Below are 20,558 nucleotides of genomic sequence, written 5' to 3' on the forward strand. Positions count from 1 at the left end.
TAATCCAGCTCAACTGGAAGTGGCTCTGGGTTCAGTCCTTATCACAATCAACTCATAAACAAATGCCTCCTTTTTCTCTTCATCTTTTGGTTACAGAACCCCCTGGGTTTTAACTGGGCACATGACCACCCAGATAAGAGGTTATGTCTCCTAGGATTCCTTCAACAAAATGCAGATAACCACAGTGATCTGAGCAACTCCAGTTCATATCCTTTAAAAAAAATAGGTTTTTCTCTCTTTTCCCAGTCAATTTGAACTTGTAGATAAGGCCAACATTCTGAGTTCTTGGATGATCTTGTAGTGTTAAATGTGCCCTGGACCACCTGCCTACCTCTAGACTATTAGATAAGAGAAAAATTAACTTCTATGCAGTAAAATCACTGTACTTTCGGTTCTCTTTGTTATAGCAGCTTAGCCTGTGTCTTAGATATTAATAACTTGTGACAAAATGGGAAAGATGTCAGAGGGAGAATTAAAATAACTCAGGAAACACCCTAGGAAAGTCAATTAACAACTCACTTCAGCAAACAGGTCTAAAAATTATAGCATTCAAACAAGTTCTGCCTCCCATCCCAACTCCAGACAGAAGCCCAGCCACGTCCTTTGCAATAAGGAAAGAGAACTTTATTACAGCATAGCCCAAACACAAAATCCTCAACAGCTGGCAATATAAACTGCTCTTCCCACCAATACTAGGCAGGGACTTCCTTGTCCTACCTTTTCCCCTAAAGCAGGAAAGGTCCAAACTTCTCCGCTCTTCATAATTACTGTTCTCAAGGGCAGGCCAAGTCCAGAAAGGCCTGGTAGAAGACAGCTGTTTGGGGTCTGTGTGTGAGTGTCAGGGGAAGAGAGTCCAGAGCCCCAGAACAAAAGCCATTGCTAAGAAATGGAGAAGAGAAGCCTCCACATCTGCCCTGAGTTTCTGGGGTCCAGGGGCATGAGGGTGCAGCACCTGCTCCTCCTGTGGAGTCTCCCTGATGACAGTCACTAACGAATCCCAGCCACTGGCACCTGCTGCTGCTTGCGGATCTTGTTGAACAATTCCATGTACTGGACCATGGTATCTGCTGGGCCATATACTGCATCATGTCTACTCCCAAACACTGCAGGAGCCCCTGGTGTGTGGGTGCCTAGAAAACTCTGTAGGAACTCAAGTAGCAGGCTCCAGCAGTCACTGGCAACCACACACGGGCCATACTCCACCTGAGGGCCAAAAGAACAGAGAATAAGCATGAAGGCAAAGAAGAAGTCTGCTTCTTTTGCCCCCTACTCCCATCGTCCCAGTGTTGGTCCACAGAAGTACTCAACCCAAACAGCAAGGATTCCCTTTAGGCATCTTCTTTGACACTCTCATTCTGGAATTGTGCCAATCCACAGCCCTTCCTATCAAACCCCGAGGGAGATTTTCAATTATCTCGGTCTAGTCCCTGATATGCTGGGTGAAGATTTAAGGAAAATCCTGAGAAAATGGAAGAGGTGTGTTTGTGTGTGTGCATGTGTTAGGGGGGCAGAGTACACCCATATGCCCATCAGTCTCTTCAAGACGAAACATTACTCCCAAGGTAGTTCTCACCCTGGGCTCTGACCCTAAAACAAAGGATATATATCCCTACATGAAACATGGTTTTCTCATTACTCTCTCCTAATTTTTCACTGGAGAGAAAGCATGGAAAATTACTCGTAATCATGAAGAAAAACAAGTAAAAAACAAAAAATAAAAAATAGTTGGGGTGTGTTTGTACTAAAAGTTGGAAATGTGAAAGATAAACAGTCGGTTGTCAGTCTCAGCAAATACTTGATGTATCACAAGGTGAAAAGGATTATGCAATTGGCTTCTAGATGTCCCTGGAGTTTGAGCAGTAACTACCACTAATGCCCTTTTCCCTGCCTCAGATGCCTCCTAGGTCTCAACTATCTCCACGTCTCTACATTTTAAGTCCCTACTTGTATGCAACATCTCTTGAAGCACCACAATCCCCAAAGTCAGCAGTGATCTTACTGGTCTCTGAATTCCCAGAATAATCTGCAACTCTTTTATGCTATTTTTTACAGATTAACTTCAAATACAGTTTATGTGTTTCAGCCTTGCTTCTCTTACTAAATCATAAACATTCAAAAGGCAGGCCCTGTAGTAACTTTTTATTTTCTTCCTTTTTTTTCTTTTACACTGTGCAATCCACTTCAGTGCTAAGGCTTACGGACAAGGCCAGGCAATGGTTCGGGGCTCTCGCATGGGACACTATGAGAGGTCAGGGGCAAAGGCCTGTCATAAATCCAAGCCCATGGATTTTTTAAATTTCTTTTTAAGATTTATTTTATTTATATCTCCCCACCCCCTTATTGTTTGCACTTACTGTACCTGTTTGTCTTCTTTGTTTCTTTAGAAGGCACCGAACCCAGGACCTCTGATGTAGGAGGGAGGTATCTAATTACTTAAGCAATTTCCATTTCCTAGCTTGCTTATTGTTTTAATCTCACACAATGCTGGGCACATGGTAGATTCTGGACTTCCACTGGTCCCACTCCCTCTTTGCCATTTTTAATACATTCATTTAGCTAAGCTAAATAGATAACGCATTCATACACACATACACACACACACACACTTTCTACAATGTAAGCAAACAGCATGTCAAAAGAAAAAGTATATCTTTGCTATCTGACTATTGAAACCTATCTTAAACCTACTAAGGAGAGATATATGATACATGTGACTAAGAGTTCACATGTATCCATATACCTATGTACCAAAAGTCAGGCTGGGTGGCTCCAGTCCTTCCTGCAATGGTGACTGGTACCTTCACATCCTCATTTACCTGCTTCCCTTGATTGTCTTTTTCCTTCCCCAGCAAGCCATTCTAAGCTTTCTACCTGCTATGAACCTGGCTTCCCATTTCCCATCCTGGGCTAGAAATTCCCTGAGAAACTGAAGAATGGGTAAAAAGAAGCAGGGACAAGGAGCACAGAAGCTCTAGAAACAAGGATCAGGTAGCTATATCTGTTTGAATTCAGAGGGACTTGGAGATCTTCAGAACACTTTGCTGAGCAGCCCCTTCAGCACATCCCTGCTCCTATTTCATCAAGGTCTTACCTCCACAGAGATGCCCCGGGCGCTGGGTCCCATTGTGACTGTGCCCACCTTCACTAGGAAGTCACAGTACTGGTAACGGGTACCCCGGGTCTCAATCTTGCTGGCCTTGGCACTCTGGAAAAAGCCCTTGAGCTTTACCATAAGCACATCAAAGTTGGTATCAGCAATAAGGCAAGGTCCATTCTCAAAGAGGGCAAAACAGCTCAAAGGGTACTCTGAGTTGTGCATCACATACATCAGCTTCCCGGCCTGACCTGAAAGGGACAGAGAAACTGTTCATCAAGACTTGTGTCAGCAAACCTTAAAATAGAGTTGAATGCTTGGAACAAGACCAGATAGCAATCTGGCATTATCTCAGCATTCTCTGGATGAGGAGGTGGAATCCCTACATTAATGGGCTTTTCCAGAAAGGAAGGGGGAGGAAAGCAGGTAAAGCAGTGTGCAGTAAAACCTAGCCCTCAGCCTGCTCTATAGAAAAAAAGTGAGGGGTACACAAAAAATGTCAATAAGGATAATGGCTTGGTTCTTAAATTGTGTGATAAGCTCACAAATGAATGCTTAATTTTGGTGATTAATAACTCATACATGAAAGTGGCTGTGGTTCAATCAGTTGGGCTCCCATCTACTATATGGGAGGCCCTGGGTTCACATCCCAGGGCCTTCCTGTGAAGGCAAGCTAGCCAGCGTTCCACAGAGAGCTGACAGCCCACGCCCCGCACCACAGAGAGCTGACACAGCAAGATGATGCAACAAAGGGGGACAAGCAGACACAGAAAAAATGTACAGCAAATGGACACAGAGAACAGACAGCAAAACAAGCCGCAAGGGGCGGGGGGGAAGACGTAAATAAATTAATTAAAAATAATAATAATAACTCATACACTTTACAAATATCTCTTGTATTATATAATAAGTTGAATGAAATGAAAATAGCATCATTTAGGCATGCCAAATGAAGCAACTGCTCTGTTTTCTATTTTTCCCTACCTACCCTCATAGAGATGTAGAAAACGGTTCCACAGAAGGAGAAGACTTGAGCATGAGGGCTGGAAAGGTAGGCCAAATCGAAGTACTGCTAAGTCTTGTCTACCATGCCTCAAGAAGTCTGGACTTCCTCCTGAAGACAATGGCAAACTCTTGGAGAGACTGAAGAAAGAGAGCATACTAGGGAAGCAGCACACTACAGCAGAAAGAACTCAGGATATGGGATCAAAAGATTTAGTTTCAAACTCCAATTCATCCCTTCCATTCTCTGAGAAATGAGTTTTCTCACCAAAATATAGGTTTTCTGCAGGGAGGAGGGGAATCTACATATTCAGGTAAGTGGAAAATGGAAGAAGGCAAGAAATGGAAACCCAGATCTCTTCCTGATACACTACAAGAGGTAATGGATAGATTGCCACAATCCCAAATATTTAAGTACTTGAAATATCCCCAACACTGTGCTAGGATTTAAGAGACATGGAAGGAGAAGACTAAGGCCCTAATCTCAAGAAGCTGACAATCCCACTAGAGAAAGAAGCTAAAAACTTAAAAAGAAAACAAAAAAAAGAGAATAAAATAAAGCAAAAATAATTAAGTGGAATAGATCAGAAGTCTTCTGGAAGGAAAGACATTTTAGGCAGGGATGAGGGTAGCAATGGAAAAGATTAAGAACATAGGCCTAGAGAGGAATAGAGGCATTAGTTATTCCTTAATCAGGCCTCCACTCTGCTGTCACTTCTGGAACAAAGGCGGCTCTATACATACTTTCAACTCCATATCCCTCCTGACTCCTTGTTGCCATTTCACACCTTTCACCTCCTTCTAAATCCAGTTCGAAGCATTTCAATCCTCAAAACAAAATAAAACAAAAAACAGCTATCCAAAGATCTCTCATCATTCTATCCTCAAGTCTACTCATTGTAATGGCATAACTTAATTCACACTACATGAGTCTGGTTATTACTACCTTGAAAACATACTGAGAGTCTAAGTTTTGTTTTTTTAAAATGAAGGTGGTACTTTCAGTTCTTTATAGAAAAAGTACTTTCATATTTGCACAACTTTGTGAAGTAAGCAGAACCTGTGTCACTGGCCCCTTTTACAGGTGAGGAAAATGAAGCTGAAAGAAGCAACTTATCCAAGGACTTCTCAAAGTGAGATCAGCAGCAGCAGTAGCACCACCACCACCACTACTACCTGGGAACTTGCTAAAAATGCAAATTTCAAGCTCTACCCCAGACCAGCTGAAGTCAGAAACTCTGGGGATGGGGCCCAGGAGTCTCTGTGTTAACAAGCCCTCCAGATAATGCTGATGCTGGTCAAGTATGAAAAATCACAAATCTAAAAGCACAAAACCAAGAAGCAGCAGAACAGGAATTCAAAGCCAAGCCTTCTAACTCTTCTAAATTTATTGCTCTTTCCATTCTATCCCACTGCCTGCCACAATGTGCTGTCTCCCCTATTAGACTGTAAATTCCTTAAAAGTAAGGGTCCGACCAGGAAAACAGAGCCCACAGCAGGTAGTTTCACTAGAAGTAGTATGCCACCTTCCGTCTGTATACAAATATCTTATTTTCCAAATGCTACCATAACTAGTATTTCTTTTGATACTTACATTCTTTCTACTGAAGCCAAAACAAACATTGCAATTCCACCAATAATGAAACGCTGTACAATTATCAGCTACCATTTATTAAATATTTATACAGGACAATCTCAGAAGTATTTTCCATGTATCAACTTAATTACCACGACAATACTAGGGATATATACTATTACTCGCTTTATTTTATACATGAAAGAACTGTACTGGGAAGGGTCCAAAAATAAGCCCAGGACAGACAGTTTCAATAAAGGGAATTTAATAAAAAGAACAAAATACATGGGTTGGAAGAACTGAAAAAGAAGTAAACAGGATGGTGAGCTAGCCCAGAGATTAGCAACACAAGAAGCCACTACCATTCCTGAGCTGCAGAGAAAAAAACATGTGCTGTTATTAGCCAGGAAGTGGGGCTATCTAGCAGGAGCTAGAGTCAAGGAGACACCGTCATGGCCAGAGACACCATCCAAGGGAGAGGGGGTAAAATATGTGTGGTCACCCTTACTCCAATCTTCCCCCTGTGCCTCAGATTGGCTGAAGATAATCTGAAGTGGGCCTGGAAAATACAGTTTACAGGGGAACTACAGGGAATGGATCTAAATGGAAACAGGCAAATGACTGGAATGAAAACAGTCATGGGTGCATTATGGAACTTTATCTAAAGTTGCAGTTATTCAGCGGCAGTGCCAGGATTCAGGGTTTTGGCTCTACAATCCCTGCTCTTAATAGCTATGCTATGGAAACATCCAAAGACGTAAATAGCAAGTTAAGGCAAAGCCAAGACTAAGAGAACTCAAGTTCCCCAATTCATATTCAAAGATCCTCTTCCTCACCCACCACCAATACTACCATCCACACCCTAGTCTTACTATCACTATACATTCAAGACCAGAGTTGATTCAACGGTCAAGGTCAATGTTACACTAATGAGATGGCCAAAGCCACTGGCTAGCTCAGGGAAACAGGAAGCTTTCAGGCAGAAAGAAAAAAAATTTTTTTTTTTCCACAAAGACTTCTGAGCCTAAAAAGAGGCTTCCTCAAACTTTTGAGTGCAAAGGTCATCTAGGGAACTTGTCAAAATGTAGATTATGTAGCCCAAACAAGTAATCCAGGTGATTCTGATGCTGTTGATTAGCAAACAACTCTTTAGGAAACACCCCTTTAAAAGTTTCAACTGAAAATTAATTCCGAAACACGTCTAGATCAGAAAGACTTCAGTAAACACAAATGTCTATCAACTCCAACCCAGGTTGTAGCCATCCTACCGAGTAATCTCACTGACCTTGGCTGCCAAGGGTGGAAGCAGCTGTATGGAAGGTCTCACAGTCCACACAAAATGTTCCTTGTTTCTCTGCTCCAAGCATCTCCAACTTCCGGGTAAGGAGCTCCACAGTCTGCTGGACACTCTTGCCCTCAGCCACAGGCATCTGGGACACACTGGAAGGAAAGGACCAAATCATCAGCATCCAGAGATACACATGCACTAGCTCAGTCATGCAATCACTCACAGCATCCTTCAGAACTAGAGCACAGGTTTGAGGACTCACACCAGTGCAGTGAACTTCCCATCACACCAGCATTTCCTGACCCTGACTGTGTCACCAAGCAAGAGAAGATGTTAGGTAGTACACAGACTGAGCAGTCAATAATATCAAATCATATAAAGAGCAAGGGATTGCCACTGCAGTTTTTTCAGTTCCGACTATATCAAGGAGAAGATCTCAATTTGGGGTTAGTACATTTTTACTAACTCTATAACACACTGAACTTTTTCAGTATAGTAGCAATGAGCCACATGTGGATATTTAAATCAATGAAGCAAATGCAATGAAAAAAAATCAGGTCCTCGGTTGCACCACCCACATTTCAAGGGATCAATAGACACATGAGGCTGGGGGATAGTATATCAGAGAATATGCCATTATCTCAAAAAGTTCTATTTGACAGCCTTGAACAAAGAGAAAGCAGGCTTCAAATTTATAATCTTTGGGAGTGGGGAGCACCAGTATCTACAAGAATTTAATCAATACAGGAAAATGAAATGTTATTTCAAATTTCCCTCTACTTGAGGGTGAGTGAACTGGCTTCCCCTTTAGAGTAATATATAACAATTACCAAGTACCTACTACATGCCAGGCAGTATTCTTTATATGAATTAACTTTTCAAGTCCTCACAAAAGCCCTGTAAGAGGGAAGTGGATTTGGCTCAACTGATAGAGCATCCGCCTACCACATAGGAGGTCCAGGGTTTAAACCCTGGGCCTCCTGGCCCATGTGGTGAGCTGGCCCACGCACAGAGTGCAAGGAATGCCAGGCCAGGCAGGGGTGTTCCCCACGTAGAGGAGCCAGATGCGCAAGGAGCGCGCTCCTCAAGTAGAACCGCCCCGCACGAAAAAAGTGCAGCCTGCCCAGGAGTGGCGCCGCACACACGGAGAGTTGCCACAGCAAGATGATGCAACAAAAAGAAACAGATTTCCAGTGCTGCTGACAAGAATGCAAGCAGAACACAGCGAAAGGACAGACAGAGCAGACAACGGGAGTGCAGGAGGGGGAGAAATAAATAAATCTTTAAAAGAAAAAGCCCTATAAGAGGTACTATTATTTATCTCCTTATTACAATTGAGAAGCCTGAGGTACCCAGAGATTAAATAACTAGCCCAAGGTCACATATTCTAAGAATGCTGTTGTCTGTTAAAAAAAAAAAAAAAAAACTTTTCAAGAAATAGATTTAAAACAGGGGTGCTTAACAAGGGGTCCGTGAGCTTGAACTGAAATTCAAAAAAAACATTCTTATGGGGACATGTTGGTGCAGGTGTGATATATATATTAAATAATATACAGTATACTGTAGACTTAGTAAGGGGTCCATGGAACAAAAAAGGTTAAGAACCCATGATTTTTTAAAAATTGTAATAAATAATAGTACAGGCGTACTTAGCTATGGCAAATCATGAAGACAGTCATATGTCTGAACTTTGGGATTATTTTATAATCCATCAATTAAATGAAGCTATTAAGTTCGTACTGTTACTAAAAACTGTCACTACTGTCTCATAAATAGCAATGATGTGTAATGGTGATGTGTCTTATTTTTACACAAAAGAGGACCCCTAAAAACTAATGCTACAAGGGAAGGAAGTTCTAAGATTCTGAAAAAGATGGTAAGGGACCCAACAGACAGAAAGCCCTTCCCTCTGGATGCCATCTGTACTGAAAGACAAGGGATTTCCAGGGTTTAAAGTCTGTGTGAGCAAACTTTTCATTCCCATCCCTCACACACTAACTCTACAGGACTTTGAGGAAGATGATGATGTCAACTGTGGGAAGCATGGGCAAAAAAATCACTGACAAGCCTGTAAGAACCTGAGAAAAAGTATTTCCCACAGGTTTTTATAAAAGAAGCCTTGATGCCAATGACTTCAGATATCCCAACCTCCAGCTCTCTCTGGAAACGTTTAAATCTAATTTTTTTAATGTCCCAAAACCTAGCATTCTGGAACTAACACCTCCAAGAGCATTAGGCCCACACCTCTCCCTACCACCTTGTCTTCTTCCAATTGTGACTTACAACATGTTAGAGATAAGAGGCCCACAGAAAGAAGAGGAACCTTACAATTTAACATAGCTGGAAACACGTCCTGAAGGGTGACGCAACTGGAACTTCCGAAGAAAAAAGGAATGAGGTACAAAACCACTGACAGACTTTTGGGATTAAAACCTCTTACCTACCGCATTCCGGGAGAAAGGAGCGTATCTCCGAAGAAAAAGGCCCGGAGAACCCGCAACCCTCACGGTATCCCCTCACCCACACAACCCGGTGGCATCTTGCTCAGATCCCCGGAGGAACGGAGAACCCTAGTCCCGATACTCCTTCCCGGGTCCACGCCGGGCTCCAAGGGCCCTTCACGATCCCAAAACCCGCCTCACACAATCCCAAACGGTCCTTGCAGTCCTACCAAGTCACTCCCATAGCGTCGGGAAACAGGGTGGAGGATTCAAACAGTTGAACGACGGAACTAGCTGGCCGCCCGCATTAAATGAAGACTCCAAAGGCCAGCTTCGGTCTAGCGAGACAGCGCCGGAAGTGACGTAAATATAGAGCGCCCCATGGGCGAGCGCAGTGGGTTATGGAGGCGTGCCCGGGCGGCCTCTCGGTGGCGTCCCTAGTGATGTCATCCATCCTACTCTCATCCCCAGGCTTGCTATTACGGAAATTTCCATTTGGCTGGGCTCCCCATCGTTGGGTCCATGATGCGAAGAAAGCGTGGCTCGGACTGCCACCACTTAAAGCGGTCATTGTTAGGGCCTGGGAGCTCTTTTAGAGGTTACTGACGGCACTTCTATCCTCCGACCTCTTGGGGGCACTGTACTCCCCACGCGGCCTCTTACGACCTGGGAGTTCACTGCGCAAGCGTATTCTGGGCTGTTCGTCTCCCGTCCCCACGTGTTAATCACCGCGACAACTTTTTCGAGAAAAATGCCTAAATTCAAGGCGGCTCGGGGGGCCGGGAGTCAAGAAAAACATGCGCCCCTGGCCGATCAGATCCTGGCTGGGGATGCCGTGCGGGCCGGGGCCCGGGAAAAGCGGCGGGGCCGCGGAACCGGAGAAGAAGAAGAGTATGTAGGTCCCCGACTGACCCGACGGATTTTGCAACAAGCGAGGCAGCAGCAGGAGGAACTGGAGGCCGAGCATGGCACTGGGGACAGGCCCACAGCGCCGAGGGAGCGCACCACACGGCTGGGTGAGCTGCCGGGAATGGGGCGCGCAGAAGAGGGTAGATACATGGACGAATGGCTGAAAGGTGTCTGGCAGAGGAGTAGTTGGGAATTTTAAAAAAGCGGTCCATATTACACTCTTTAAAAAGTGTCGGAGGGTGGAGGGTATATGGGGACCTCTTATATTTTTTTAATGTAACTTTTTTTTTAAATTAAAGAGAGAGAGAAAAAAAAGTGATGGAATGGGAAAACGAGCCCTGGAGTGGATTTAAGTGGTCAGCGCCTCACCACACCCACTCCTCGTTAGGCCTTCGTCCTAGGCACTCCTAAGGCCAACAGGTCATGGTGGCTCATTATCCACTAAACTGTCCTGATATTTATCTGTTTGTTCCACACATATTTATAGGGTGTCTCTTGTGTTCTTCCCTTGTGCTAGAAGTTTGGATAATTTGTGTACAGAAATAAACACGATAAGATACTTGTGCATGACTTCAGGACCTTACAGTCTAGTTCAGGAGAGAGACAATTAGAGAAATATAAATGTACGATTTTTCAGGTATTGAAGAGCACTTGTTAAGAGTTTCTCCTTTGCAAGGTTTATAATTAACTGATCACAAGGTTTACAGTGGTTGACAGTCACTTGCATTCCCGTGACATAGAGCACCTCCCCATCCAGAGCCTCCATGATTGAACAAGCCATAGCCTCTGTGCTCAGATACAGCTCATTTCCTCACAAGAATAGACAAAGGAGCCACATGGCACCACCAACTCCTCCAACCTCCCGAAAATTCACTACCCCTAGCCATACAAGAGAAAAAATTCACCTCTACAGTTCCCTGTTGGCCCTCAGGTCTTACCCAAGCCCCAACCCCCTCCCACTAACTAAGGATCTTCCTGCCTATAGATGTACTGTATACATTCATGACTGCCTCTGTGGGGGGCAGGCTGAGGTCTATTTTTCAGACCCCCTCCTTTGGGAGAGCTTCCCAGTAAACTTTCTGCCTGTAGTCATCAGTCTCCACGTCCTAATGAGTGCCATTTTTCTGCTACAGCAGTAGTCTTCCTGGTAAGGGAAGTCTATCCTGATCCTGTGGCTTTTAAGCTGAAACCTGAAAAAACGAGTAACTAAGGAGTGGGGTGTGTTCAGGTGCAACACAGTCTGACTACCAGCTGAAAACAATTCAGCCGCCCAGGAGGAAGAGGGATTAATTGAAGGACATTCAATATTTTTCTCAGTAGAGTAGGAATATTGACCTTTAACTTGTTTAATTCAATTACTCAGAATAGCATTTGACACAATTGATACTGGCCTCTTGACTACATTATCTTTACTTAGCTGCCAGGACATCACACTCTTTTTACTACTACCTAACGTCTCAGTCTCCTTTGCTGACTCCTTTTTTGTCCCAGCCTGTTATTGAAGTGTCACAGGGGTCAGTACTTGGTCCTCTTCCTTTCAAATGCATTCACTTATCTGTTGCTGTAATCAGGTTTCATGGTTTAAATATCACCTATGTGATGACTACTCCCAACTTTATATTGCAGCTCTGGTCTCTTCTATGAAATTGAGATTCTTAGGTCAAACAGCCTACTTGGCTTCTCCAATTGGAAGTTTAATAGACATCTCAAATCCAGCATGTCCAAAACTAGAATCCTGACCTTCCTGTCCAAACCTAGTCCTCTGACTGTCTTTCTCCTCTCACTAGCATGGTGGCCTTCTACTTGCTCAAGACAGAAACCTTGGACTCCTCTCTTTCTCGCTCCACATCCCATCTGTCAGGGAATCCTGTTGACTCTACCTGTAGAATATATCCAGAATCAGACCACTTCTCACCACCTTGGAACACCACCCTCTTCCAATCCACTATGATCTCTCACCTGGATCATTGCAGTAGCCTCCTAATTAGTAGCCTATACTCCTACACTCCTCTTGCAACTCAACACCTAGATGATTACAATGATCTACAAAGCCCTATAAAATCTGTCCCCTCTCCCTCACTGCTAGTCCAACCTCTTCTACAACTTTCCCCCCTAGGTCTCACCACTCCACCCCACCCAGCCATCTAGTTTCATTGGTCCTTAAAGTTGTCAGGCTAGGGCCTGGTTTTTCTCTCTCCTGGGGACATTCTGTTCCCATACACCTGGAGGCTTACTTGCTTAATTCTTCCTTTTCACCCAGGCCTGTTCTGACTATTTAAAATTGCAATGCCCCCATCCCCGTCTCCACAATCCCAACATCTCTCCTGACCCCCTGCCCCTTTTTCCATAGCACTTGTCTTCTTTTGACTCAGTACATATATTTTTTAAAGATTTATTTACTTTATTTCTCTCCTTCTTCCCCCCCCCCCACCCATCCACCCCAGTTGTCTGTTCTCTCTGTCTATTCACTGCATGTTCTTTGTCCGCTTCTGTTGTTGTCAGCGGCACGGGAATCTGTGTTTCTGTTGTGTCAGCTCTCCGTGTGTGCGGCGCCATTCCTGGGCAGGCTGCACTTTCTTTTGTGCTGGGCGGCTCTCCTTATGGGGTGCACACCTTATTTTTGTTAGGTTTATTTATGCTCTGTCTCCCCCAATTAGAATGCACAGGACATTCTACAAGTACAAAAAAATATTGTTTCTCTTGTTCATTGATTTATTCCCAGCACCAAGAACAGTGCTTCAAATATAGGAAGAATCACTGTTTGCTGAATGAATGGATTAATGAATGATGACAAGGTAGGTAGGAGCCAAGTCTACAAAAGACCCAGAGTCCATGCCAGGGATTTAAAGCTGTCTAGCCCTGACCAAATCAGATGTATGTTCTAAGCTCAGACAGGAAGATTTGAGATCTAGTCTGTGAGGCACGATCAAAGAGGACTTGGTAAATGATTGGGTTTGGGGGATGAGGATGCTGAACAAGGCAGGATTTGGAGGCAGTCACCACAATAAGGGGTGCAGACTTGGGAAAGAGAAGTTTACTTGGTGACAGATAAAACTGAAGTGTCCTGGATCATCCAAGAGTACAGGAGGTGATTGGAGTTAGCATCTGGACCTAAGCAGAGAGTATGGATTTAGGAGTTTTTGACATGTGGAAACAAAGGGTCTTTGTGTGCTCCCCCGCCCCCCACCTTGTTTTTTAGTTCTTTTATCTCATAATGCCTCTTATTTTTAGTGGCCCATTCCTATGTAGCATTTTATCTCCCCACTTGGATTAATGTACCTCCTCCCTGATGTGCACCAACCTCTAACCTTTCAAAAATCAGTTACTCAAATTGGTTGGTTGATTGAAATAACTGCTGCCTAGCTGTCAAAGCTCGCCACAGCCTGGCCTCAGTTTACCATTGGAGCCCTGTTTCTTGCCCCTGCCTAACAGACACTCTTGTAAGAAAGTCCTTTTGCTAGTGTTATCACCTGGGTCTGAAATACCTTACTCTAGCTCCAAGACTTTCTAGATCCTAGTTGTCCTTAGCATTTATCTTCTAAATGCCTATTGGGAAGTGGATGTTGCTCAAGCAATTGAGCTCCCACCTACCACATGGGAGGTCCGGTGTTGTGTTTCCAGTGCCTCCTAAAGAAGACAAGCATGACAGCAAGCTGACATGATGGGCAGGCACAGCAAAGTGATGTAACAAGAGACACAAGGAGGAAAACATAGTGAGAGCTCGACAAAGCAGGGAGCAGAGGTGACTCGAGTGATTAGACACTTCCCTCCCACATCAGAGGTCCCAAGTTTGGTTCCCAATGCCTCCTAGAAAAACAAGGAAAATGAACAGCACAGCAAGTGCAAACAATGAGGGTGTGAGGAGAAATTTAAAAATAGATCTTTTTAATAAATAATGTCTGATGTGTGCAGTCTCTACCACTCATTTTGGCATATAATCAAGCTCTCCCGTGTGTATAGAAGAATGGGTATATACAGACTCAAGACCTAGTTTACCTGCCCTAGGCAAATTATTTAACTTTCCTTTGCTTCTATGTGTCCCTCTGAAACTGGATATAATAATGGTACCTACTTCTTGGGGTTCTGAAGTTTAATCAGTTAACATAATAATAAGTACAGTGTTTAGAACAGTTCTTGCAAATAAAACTAAGTATGTTTTGTTAACTATTATTTATTGGTATCACTATTTCATTGTTTCAAATGTGTGTATTTTTTTTCCTTAGGCAAAAATAGAAGCCCCTGGGGACAGGAACCTAAGGTGTGCATCAGCTGTCCATTGCACACATCAGTATCTATTCAGAGCACTTGTGAGGCTTAAACTAGATACTTGTGGGGTATTTTTGTTTTTGTTTTTGTTCTTAAGGAACCCCCTTCCCCAGATGGCTCCCTCATCTGTTTGCTTGTTGTTGTTGTTTTTTTGCTCTTTGTTTTCATCCATTGTCTACACATTATTGTGGTTTGTGGCTCTTCTTGTTTTGTTTTGCTCGATCTACTCTGTTTTTGTTTCTTTAGGAGGCATCGGAACTGAACCGAGGACCTCCCATGTGGGAGGTGGGCGCTCAACTCCTTGAGCCACATCTGCTCCAGACTAGATACTTGTTAAAGTTGAATTGACTCTAAATCCCTCATCCTTTCCATGAGACACCCATCCGTCTCATTTCCACTCTTTTAGGTCCAGGAGTGCCACAGGATGGGTCAGATGAGGAGGATGAGGAGTGGCCCACCCTGGAGAAGGCTGCCACAATGACAGGGATAAGCCACCAAGCAGAAGTGGATGTGGATCCTGAGGACGAGCGTGCCATTGAACTGTTCATGAACAAGAACCCTCCTGCTAGGTAGGGCTGGCATATCCTGAGATTTGGGGCAGCGGATCCTGGTGTAAAGTTCCCACAGGGAAACAAGTGCCCTTGCAGACTTTCAATTCCCTACCTTTGGAAGGGGCCTGAGCATTGCCAGTTGTGGAGAACCACTTTGACAGAACTGGTCCATCCTCAAAGGGAATGACGCAGACGTGGAATACATCATCCATCTCTGTCCACCTGTTCTGCAGGTGTCCCAGCTACCTAGGATATAGCTGTGAGGAAATCCATCCCATTGTATTTGGTCTTGGTATGCTCAGTTTTCTTAGTGGTGAGCTCAGTTTCCTTGGACAGACCTCTTTTATATCCTCAGCTTCGTTTAACCCAGGATTTTTCTACCTTAGCCCTGTTAGCATTTTGGCCAAACCATTCTTTGTTGTAGGGGTGATCCTGTGCATTGTAGGATATTTAGCAGCATCCCTGACCTTTACCCACTAGACATGAGTAGCCACTTTCCTCCTAATTGCAGTAACCAAAAACGGAAGCAGCTGAGCAGGTGTAGCTCAGTGGCTGAGTGCCTGCTTCCCATGAGCAAGGTCCTGGGTTCAATCCTGGTAACTCCTAAAAAAAACAACAAAGAACCATGCAGACATTTAGGCTGCCTGTGGTCAAACTCCTAAGCCCGTGGATCTTGGCTCAGCTGGTGGTGGGGCGTTGTCTAGAATAAAGCTCTCAGTCAGCTAATTCTGACGCTGTGATGCCAACAAGATGTCCTTGGTTCTTCAGGCTGTCTGTGGGTGATACATCTCTCATTGCTAATCAAGGTGTGAAAAGGCAGGGAGGTGACATGATGAGTTCAATGGCAGCTTATTTGATAGCACAGAATGAAGACCTGGATGCTGGGCAGCTGAAATAGAGTCACAGAGTATGTGTGTTTGGGCTTGTATATTTGTCCCACCAGAGTGCCTCTCGGGTTCTCACTCAGCACCTTATAATTCCCCGCTTCAGAGTTAATTCAAACAAGTCTAGAAGAACAGTATTCCAGCCTGCAGTAAACAGAAGAGGAAGGCTGTGAGAAACGGCCTCCTGACTGTCTTGAGAAAGGACGGCCGACGTCTTCAGAAAGCAAGTGTGGACCCAGTGAACTAAGTAATCTGAGGCCATTTAGTTTAGAACCTGAAAGACCAGGGTTTGAATCTTTTTCCCCTGCTTCTGCTGTAAGACCTTGGTGAGGTAGCTTCTTTGAGTGTCAGTTCCCACGTCTGTATAAGGGGGATAATAATACCACCAATAGGTGTTGCCCAGACTGCGTGAGAATATCTGGCAATCCCTATACACAGTGCCTGGCATTGAGTGCATCCTCAGAATACAGGAACCTCAGCAACCTATGAGGACACCATTATACCAGAGCCCATTGTAATGTGAATTCTGAACCATTAAAATTATGTTTCTTTATTTTTTTTTAGAAAACAGTAATTTTACAATTCATTTAATGGCAACTGGTAATCAGAATTTTCCCTACTTTAGAAATAACTCTGCAAAATTAACACTGGTTATTTTCGAAGTTATTGTAATTGCTTATCTCTTAAGGTTGACCAAAGATACTTAGAGTTACAGTCGTTTCCCATACAGGGTGGCCATATAATAAATCAGTCTTGGTTTATCACCAGCATTCTAAAAACCAGACCTAGGGAGAAAAACTAGACCTGCGGACACATGCATGGTTTCTAATTTAGTGAATGCTTAGCCTACCCTGATTGTCACAAAATCAGGAAGATTATGTTTGATGGAGGCCAAGAATTTAATCAATTTTATAAAGATTTCCAAAATAAATTTAAATGGGGAAAAGTTTGTGGTATAGTCTCTCTGAAGATCCCAGCTACTTGAGAAATCTTGGTATATGAGATGTCTGGCACTTTGAAGGGATCAGAAGTGGATATGTTTGGAACAAGCAGCACTTAACTATACACTTGCCATGTACTGATAGTTCCAAAATAAATATATGTACTAACACATTTAATCCTTCCATTAAGCCTATGAAGTAGGCTCTGTTATTATCCATTTTACAGATGAGAAATTGAGGCACTGAGAGGTAAAGAAACATGCCCAAGGTCCCATAGGGAGTGAACAAGTCAGGATTTGAGCCCGGGCGGCCTGAGTCCAGGTTCTTACTTCCCATGACCGCCCGCTTTGTCCTGAGTTGAATGACTTTCAGGTCTTTCTGCTCTGTCCTGAGTCCGTGGTGTGTGGGTGGGCCCAGACGGGGGCAGAGGCTGCACGTCCCAGTAGGATCACAGGTTTGGTAGAGCTCACGAGGGAATGCGTGGGATGTCTTCCTGGATTGTGGCCACAGCACCTGCTCTCTTACCTCTTCCTGGCCTTCTAGGCGCACCCTGGCTGACATCATCATGGAGAAGCTGACTGAGAAGCAGACGGAGGTTGAAACAGTCATGTCAGAGGTGTCTGGCTTCCCTGTGCCCCAGCTGGACCCTCGGGTCCTGGAGGTCTACAGAGGGGTCCGGGAGGTAAGAGCGGAGAGGGAGCCACGATGGATGCCCCCTTGCACAGACTGTGGACTCCCCCCTAAGGCTTTGCCCGCTTACCTCTCTCATACCAGGTATTCCCTGGTGGCAGAGAGCAGACTTAGGAGAGTGCCCTTTAGTGACTTAGTGACCTTTTATAAGTTACTTAAGTCTCTGGTCTTAGTTTCCTCATCTATAAAGTGAGGGTAACAGTAGCACCTTCTTACAGGGTTGTTCTGAGGATTGAATGAGTTAATATCTGAAAAGCACTTAGACATGCACCTGGCACTCACTGATGGTAGAGGATTAGTCTTCCTTCCTCCCACCCAGGTATTATCTAAGTACCGCAGTGGGAAACTGCCCAAGGCATTTAAGATCATCCCTGCACTCTCCAACTGGGAGCAAATCCTTTATGTCACAGAACCTGAGTCCTGGACTGCAGCTGCGATGTACCAAGCCACCAGGTAGAGTCGAAGGGGGCTAGGGTGGCATTGGGTCTGCAGGGGAGGGCTGGGGTTCGCTTTCTCATTCCCTGCCTTCGCTATTGTATTTTAACTCCCCTCTCCCCCCCCCCGCCCCAACACACACAGCTTTGTTTTGTGTTTCTTTGTATCAACATTTTCTCAGCTTTTTCTGTCTCATTTTTTGGACCAAGAACTTCTTGGGAATCCCCTGTGATGAGATTCCAGGGGAGAGGTTCTTAACTACGTGGCTTCGACCCTGGAGTGTCAAGAGTGACCTCGGGTCTGTGGCTCCCAGTTGTGCTGAGGTGCCTCGTGACCAGCATGGTAGAGAGGGCCTATGACAGGGAGAGGAAGGTGCTGAGTGGCCATCAGCTCAGAGGAGCTCTGGCTCTCCCAAGACGGACAGTACCCAGCCTATTTCAGTGTATCACGTTGCCCTTCCTGTTCCCTCTCTAAACTGACTTGGGCATTGCTTGCACACGGCTCACACACTGACCAACCACAGGGATATTTAAAGGGCCAGGCTCCAGATCCTCATATGACCTGGAAACATCCACCCCCCCCCAACACCCAACTAGGATTTTTGCCTCTAACCTGAAGGAACGCATGGCCCAGCGCTTCTACAATCTTGTCCTGCTTCCCCGAGTACGAGATGACATCGTTGAATACAAACGACTCAACTTCCACCTCTACATGGCACTCAAGAAGGCCTTGTTCAAGCCTGGAGCCTGGTTCAAAGGTGGGAGCCCAGGAGGCAGGGAAGAAGGGGAGGGTCTGGAGCTCAGCAGCTGAAAGCAGCAGTCAGACAGCTGGCTTTGAACAGCTGTCTGGGGCCATGTTCCAGTGGCTGTCCTGGGGAACAGAAAGTACTTGCTGGTTTACCTCCTTTCTTACACGCTGGGCCCAAAGTGACTACCCCTCTGACCCTCCCCAGGGATCCTGATCCCACTGTGCGAGTCGGGCACCTGTACCCTGAGGGAAGCCATCATCGTGGGTAGCATCATCACCAAGTGCTCCATCCCTGTGTTGCACTCCAGGTAGTGTTGGTGGGAGGTGGCGGAGGACTGGTCAGTGAATATCCAGATAGTGGAATTGCCAGGACTTGGGGAAGGGAGGCAGGGTAAGGAGGGAGCTAAGAACAGCACTGGGTTTGTGTGGTATCACGACCTCACTAGAATGTAAGTTCCATGAGAATAGGATTTCAGTGCCTGACACCTAATAGGTGCTAAGTAAATACTTTGAATGAATGTGTGAATGAACAAATGAATAGGGAACACAGGAAGAAAAACAGGTTAAGGATGGAGGTGTTGTAACGTTTGGAGATATTCTAGTCAGATAATGGGCAAGAATTTTGAGCCAGAGGGAGGAATTTGGGATGGAGCCACATAATGATGGTAACTGGAGTCTGATAAGACTGGGTGTGAGAGGAGGAGGCCTGAGATGGCTGCCTTGGGAATACCAGATAGTGAGGGCCAGCAAAGGAGAAGAGGGAGAAATAGGATTTCCCTGCCACTAAGCCCATCCTACTTCCTTTTTCCCCTAGTGCAGCCATGTTGAAAATAGCTGAGATGGATTACAGTGGTGCCAACAGCATCTTCCTGCGACTGCTGCTAGACAAGAAGTACGCACTGCCCTACCGGGTGCTGGACGCCCTGGTCTTTCATTTCCTGGGTTTCCGGACAGAGAAGCGCCAACTCCCTGTGCTGTGGCACCAGTGCCTCCTGACCTTGGTCCAGCGTTACAAGGCAGACCTGGCCACAGATCAGAAAGAGGCCCTCCTGGAGCTGCTCCGGCTACAGCCCCATCCACAGCTGTCCCCTGAGATCAGACGTGAGCTCCAGAGCGCAGTCCCCCGAGATGTGGAAGATGTCCCCAACACCATGGACTGAGGAAACGGACACCTATTCTGACCCAGTGGGCCTGGGGGGACAACAGGACCCTGTTGGTGGCTAAAAATGACACCAAGCCTTTACAGCCTGGAGACTGAAATGAGGACAGGGCTGGGTCACATGGACATCTATTCTCCCCTGTCCTGGACGGGGAGGACTGAGGGCCTGGTTGGCCCTTCCTTGTATTTTAAGTCTTCATCCCTGCTCAGTTCTGAGACCCCACTGGAGATGTGAATCTCCCCCTTCCCATCTGGGGCTTGGGTAACTTTTCTCTGGGACTCCTGTGTAAAGTCAGAGATGTGGATAAAAACCAAAAGGCAGGTATTTATTGAATGCTGTGCTATGGTGTAGTCAGTGGAGTTCTTCCTGCTTTCCGTCTTCAGCCAGACATGGGGATTCTTCCTTGTTCCCATTTCAGAAGTGGAGCCTTACCCGGTTTACTAGAAGGCTGTTTGTTCTCTGTTGGTTTCTGTAGGCTGTACCCACCCTGTTCATGCCCAGAGGGCAAGCTGTCTACCTAACACTGGCTACCTGGCCTGCAACCTGGCGAGGGTAGTTCTGAGAGCTGTCAGGT

General features: G+C 45.2%; 2 protein-coding genes, 1 non-coding gene and 1 pseudogene across 3 annotated transcripts; 1 reads left to right on the plus strand and 3 right to left on the minus strand.

Moving 5' to 3' along the window:
- Positions 1 to 602: 602 nt before the first annotated feature.
- On the minus strand, positions 603 to 9,783 carry MED20 (mediator complex subunit 20). The gene is made up of 4 exons (XM_004462838.3): positions 9,632 to 9,783; positions 6,958 to 7,112; positions 3,092 to 3,345; positions 603 to 1,203 (listed from the first exon to the last, which is right to left on the minus strand). The coding sequence occupies exons 1-4, from the start codon at positions 9,643 to 9,645 to the stop codon at positions 988 to 990; spliced, it is 639 nt and encodes a 212-aa protein (XP_004462895.1). The 5' UTR covers positions 9,646 to 9,783; the 3' UTR covers positions 603 to 987.
- Positions 2,166 to 2,286, minus strand: LOC111765244 (small nucleolar RNA SNORA42/SNORA80 family; annotated as a pseudogene).
- Positions 9,773 to 20,317, plus strand: BYSL (bystin like). The gene is made up of 7 exons (XM_004462833.4): positions 9,773 to 10,417; positions 14,983 to 15,145; positions 17,496 to 17,634; positions 17,962 to 18,095; positions 18,674 to 18,834; positions 19,030 to 19,132; positions 19,639 to 20,317. Exons 1-7 carry the CDS (start codon positions 10,153 to 10,155, stop codon positions 19,982 to 19,984), a joined length of 1,311 nt encoding a protein of 436 aa, XP_004462890.1. The 5' UTR covers positions 9,773 to 10,152; the 3' UTR covers positions 19,985 to 20,317.
- On the minus strand, positions 16,768 to 16,898 carry LOC111765242 (small nucleolar RNA SNORA72). The gene has a single exon (XR_002797640.1). It is a non-coding gene; the product is annotated as a small nucleolar RNA SNORA72 (small nucleolar RNA).
- Positions 20,318 to 20,558: the final 241 nt, after the last annotated feature.

The sequence above is a fragment of the Dasypus novemcinctus genome, chromosome 11, assembly GCF_030445035.2.
Source record: "Dasypus novemcinctus isolate mDasNov1 chromosome 11, mDasNov1.1.hap2, whole genome shotgun sequence".
Lineage (NCBI taxonomy): Eukaryota > Metazoa > Chordata > Mammalia > Cingulata > Dasypodidae > Dasypus > Dasypus novemcinctus.

What these genes read in the sequence shown, in the direction of transcription:
- MED20 (XM_004462838.3), bottom strand. An exon ending in TTCCACCCTTGGCAGCCAAG is followed by an intron (nt 3,346 to 6,957) that starts GTCAGTGAGATT and finishes TGTCCCTTTCAG; the next exon opens with GTCAGGCCGGGAAGCTGATG. An exon ending in CCCGGGGCATCTCTGTGGAG is followed by an intron (nt 1,204 to 3,091) that starts GTAAGACCTTGA and finishes TTTGGCCCTCAG; the next exon opens with GTGGAGTATGGCCCGTGTGT.
- BYSL (XM_004462833.4), top strand. Translation starts at nt 10,153, where the DNA reads ATGCCTAAATTCAAGGCGGCTCGGGGGGCCGGGAGTCAAGAAAAACAT. An exon ending in GGAGCGCACCACACGGCTGG is followed by an intron (nt 10,418 to 14,982) that starts GTGAGCTGCCGG and finishes CCACTCTTTTAG; the next exon opens with GTCCAGGAGTGCCACAGGAT. An exon ending in GCGATGTACCAAGCCACCAG is followed by an intron (nt 18,096 to 18,673) that starts GTAGAGTCGAAG and finishes ACACCCAACTAG; the next exon opens with GATTTTTGCCTCTAACCTGA.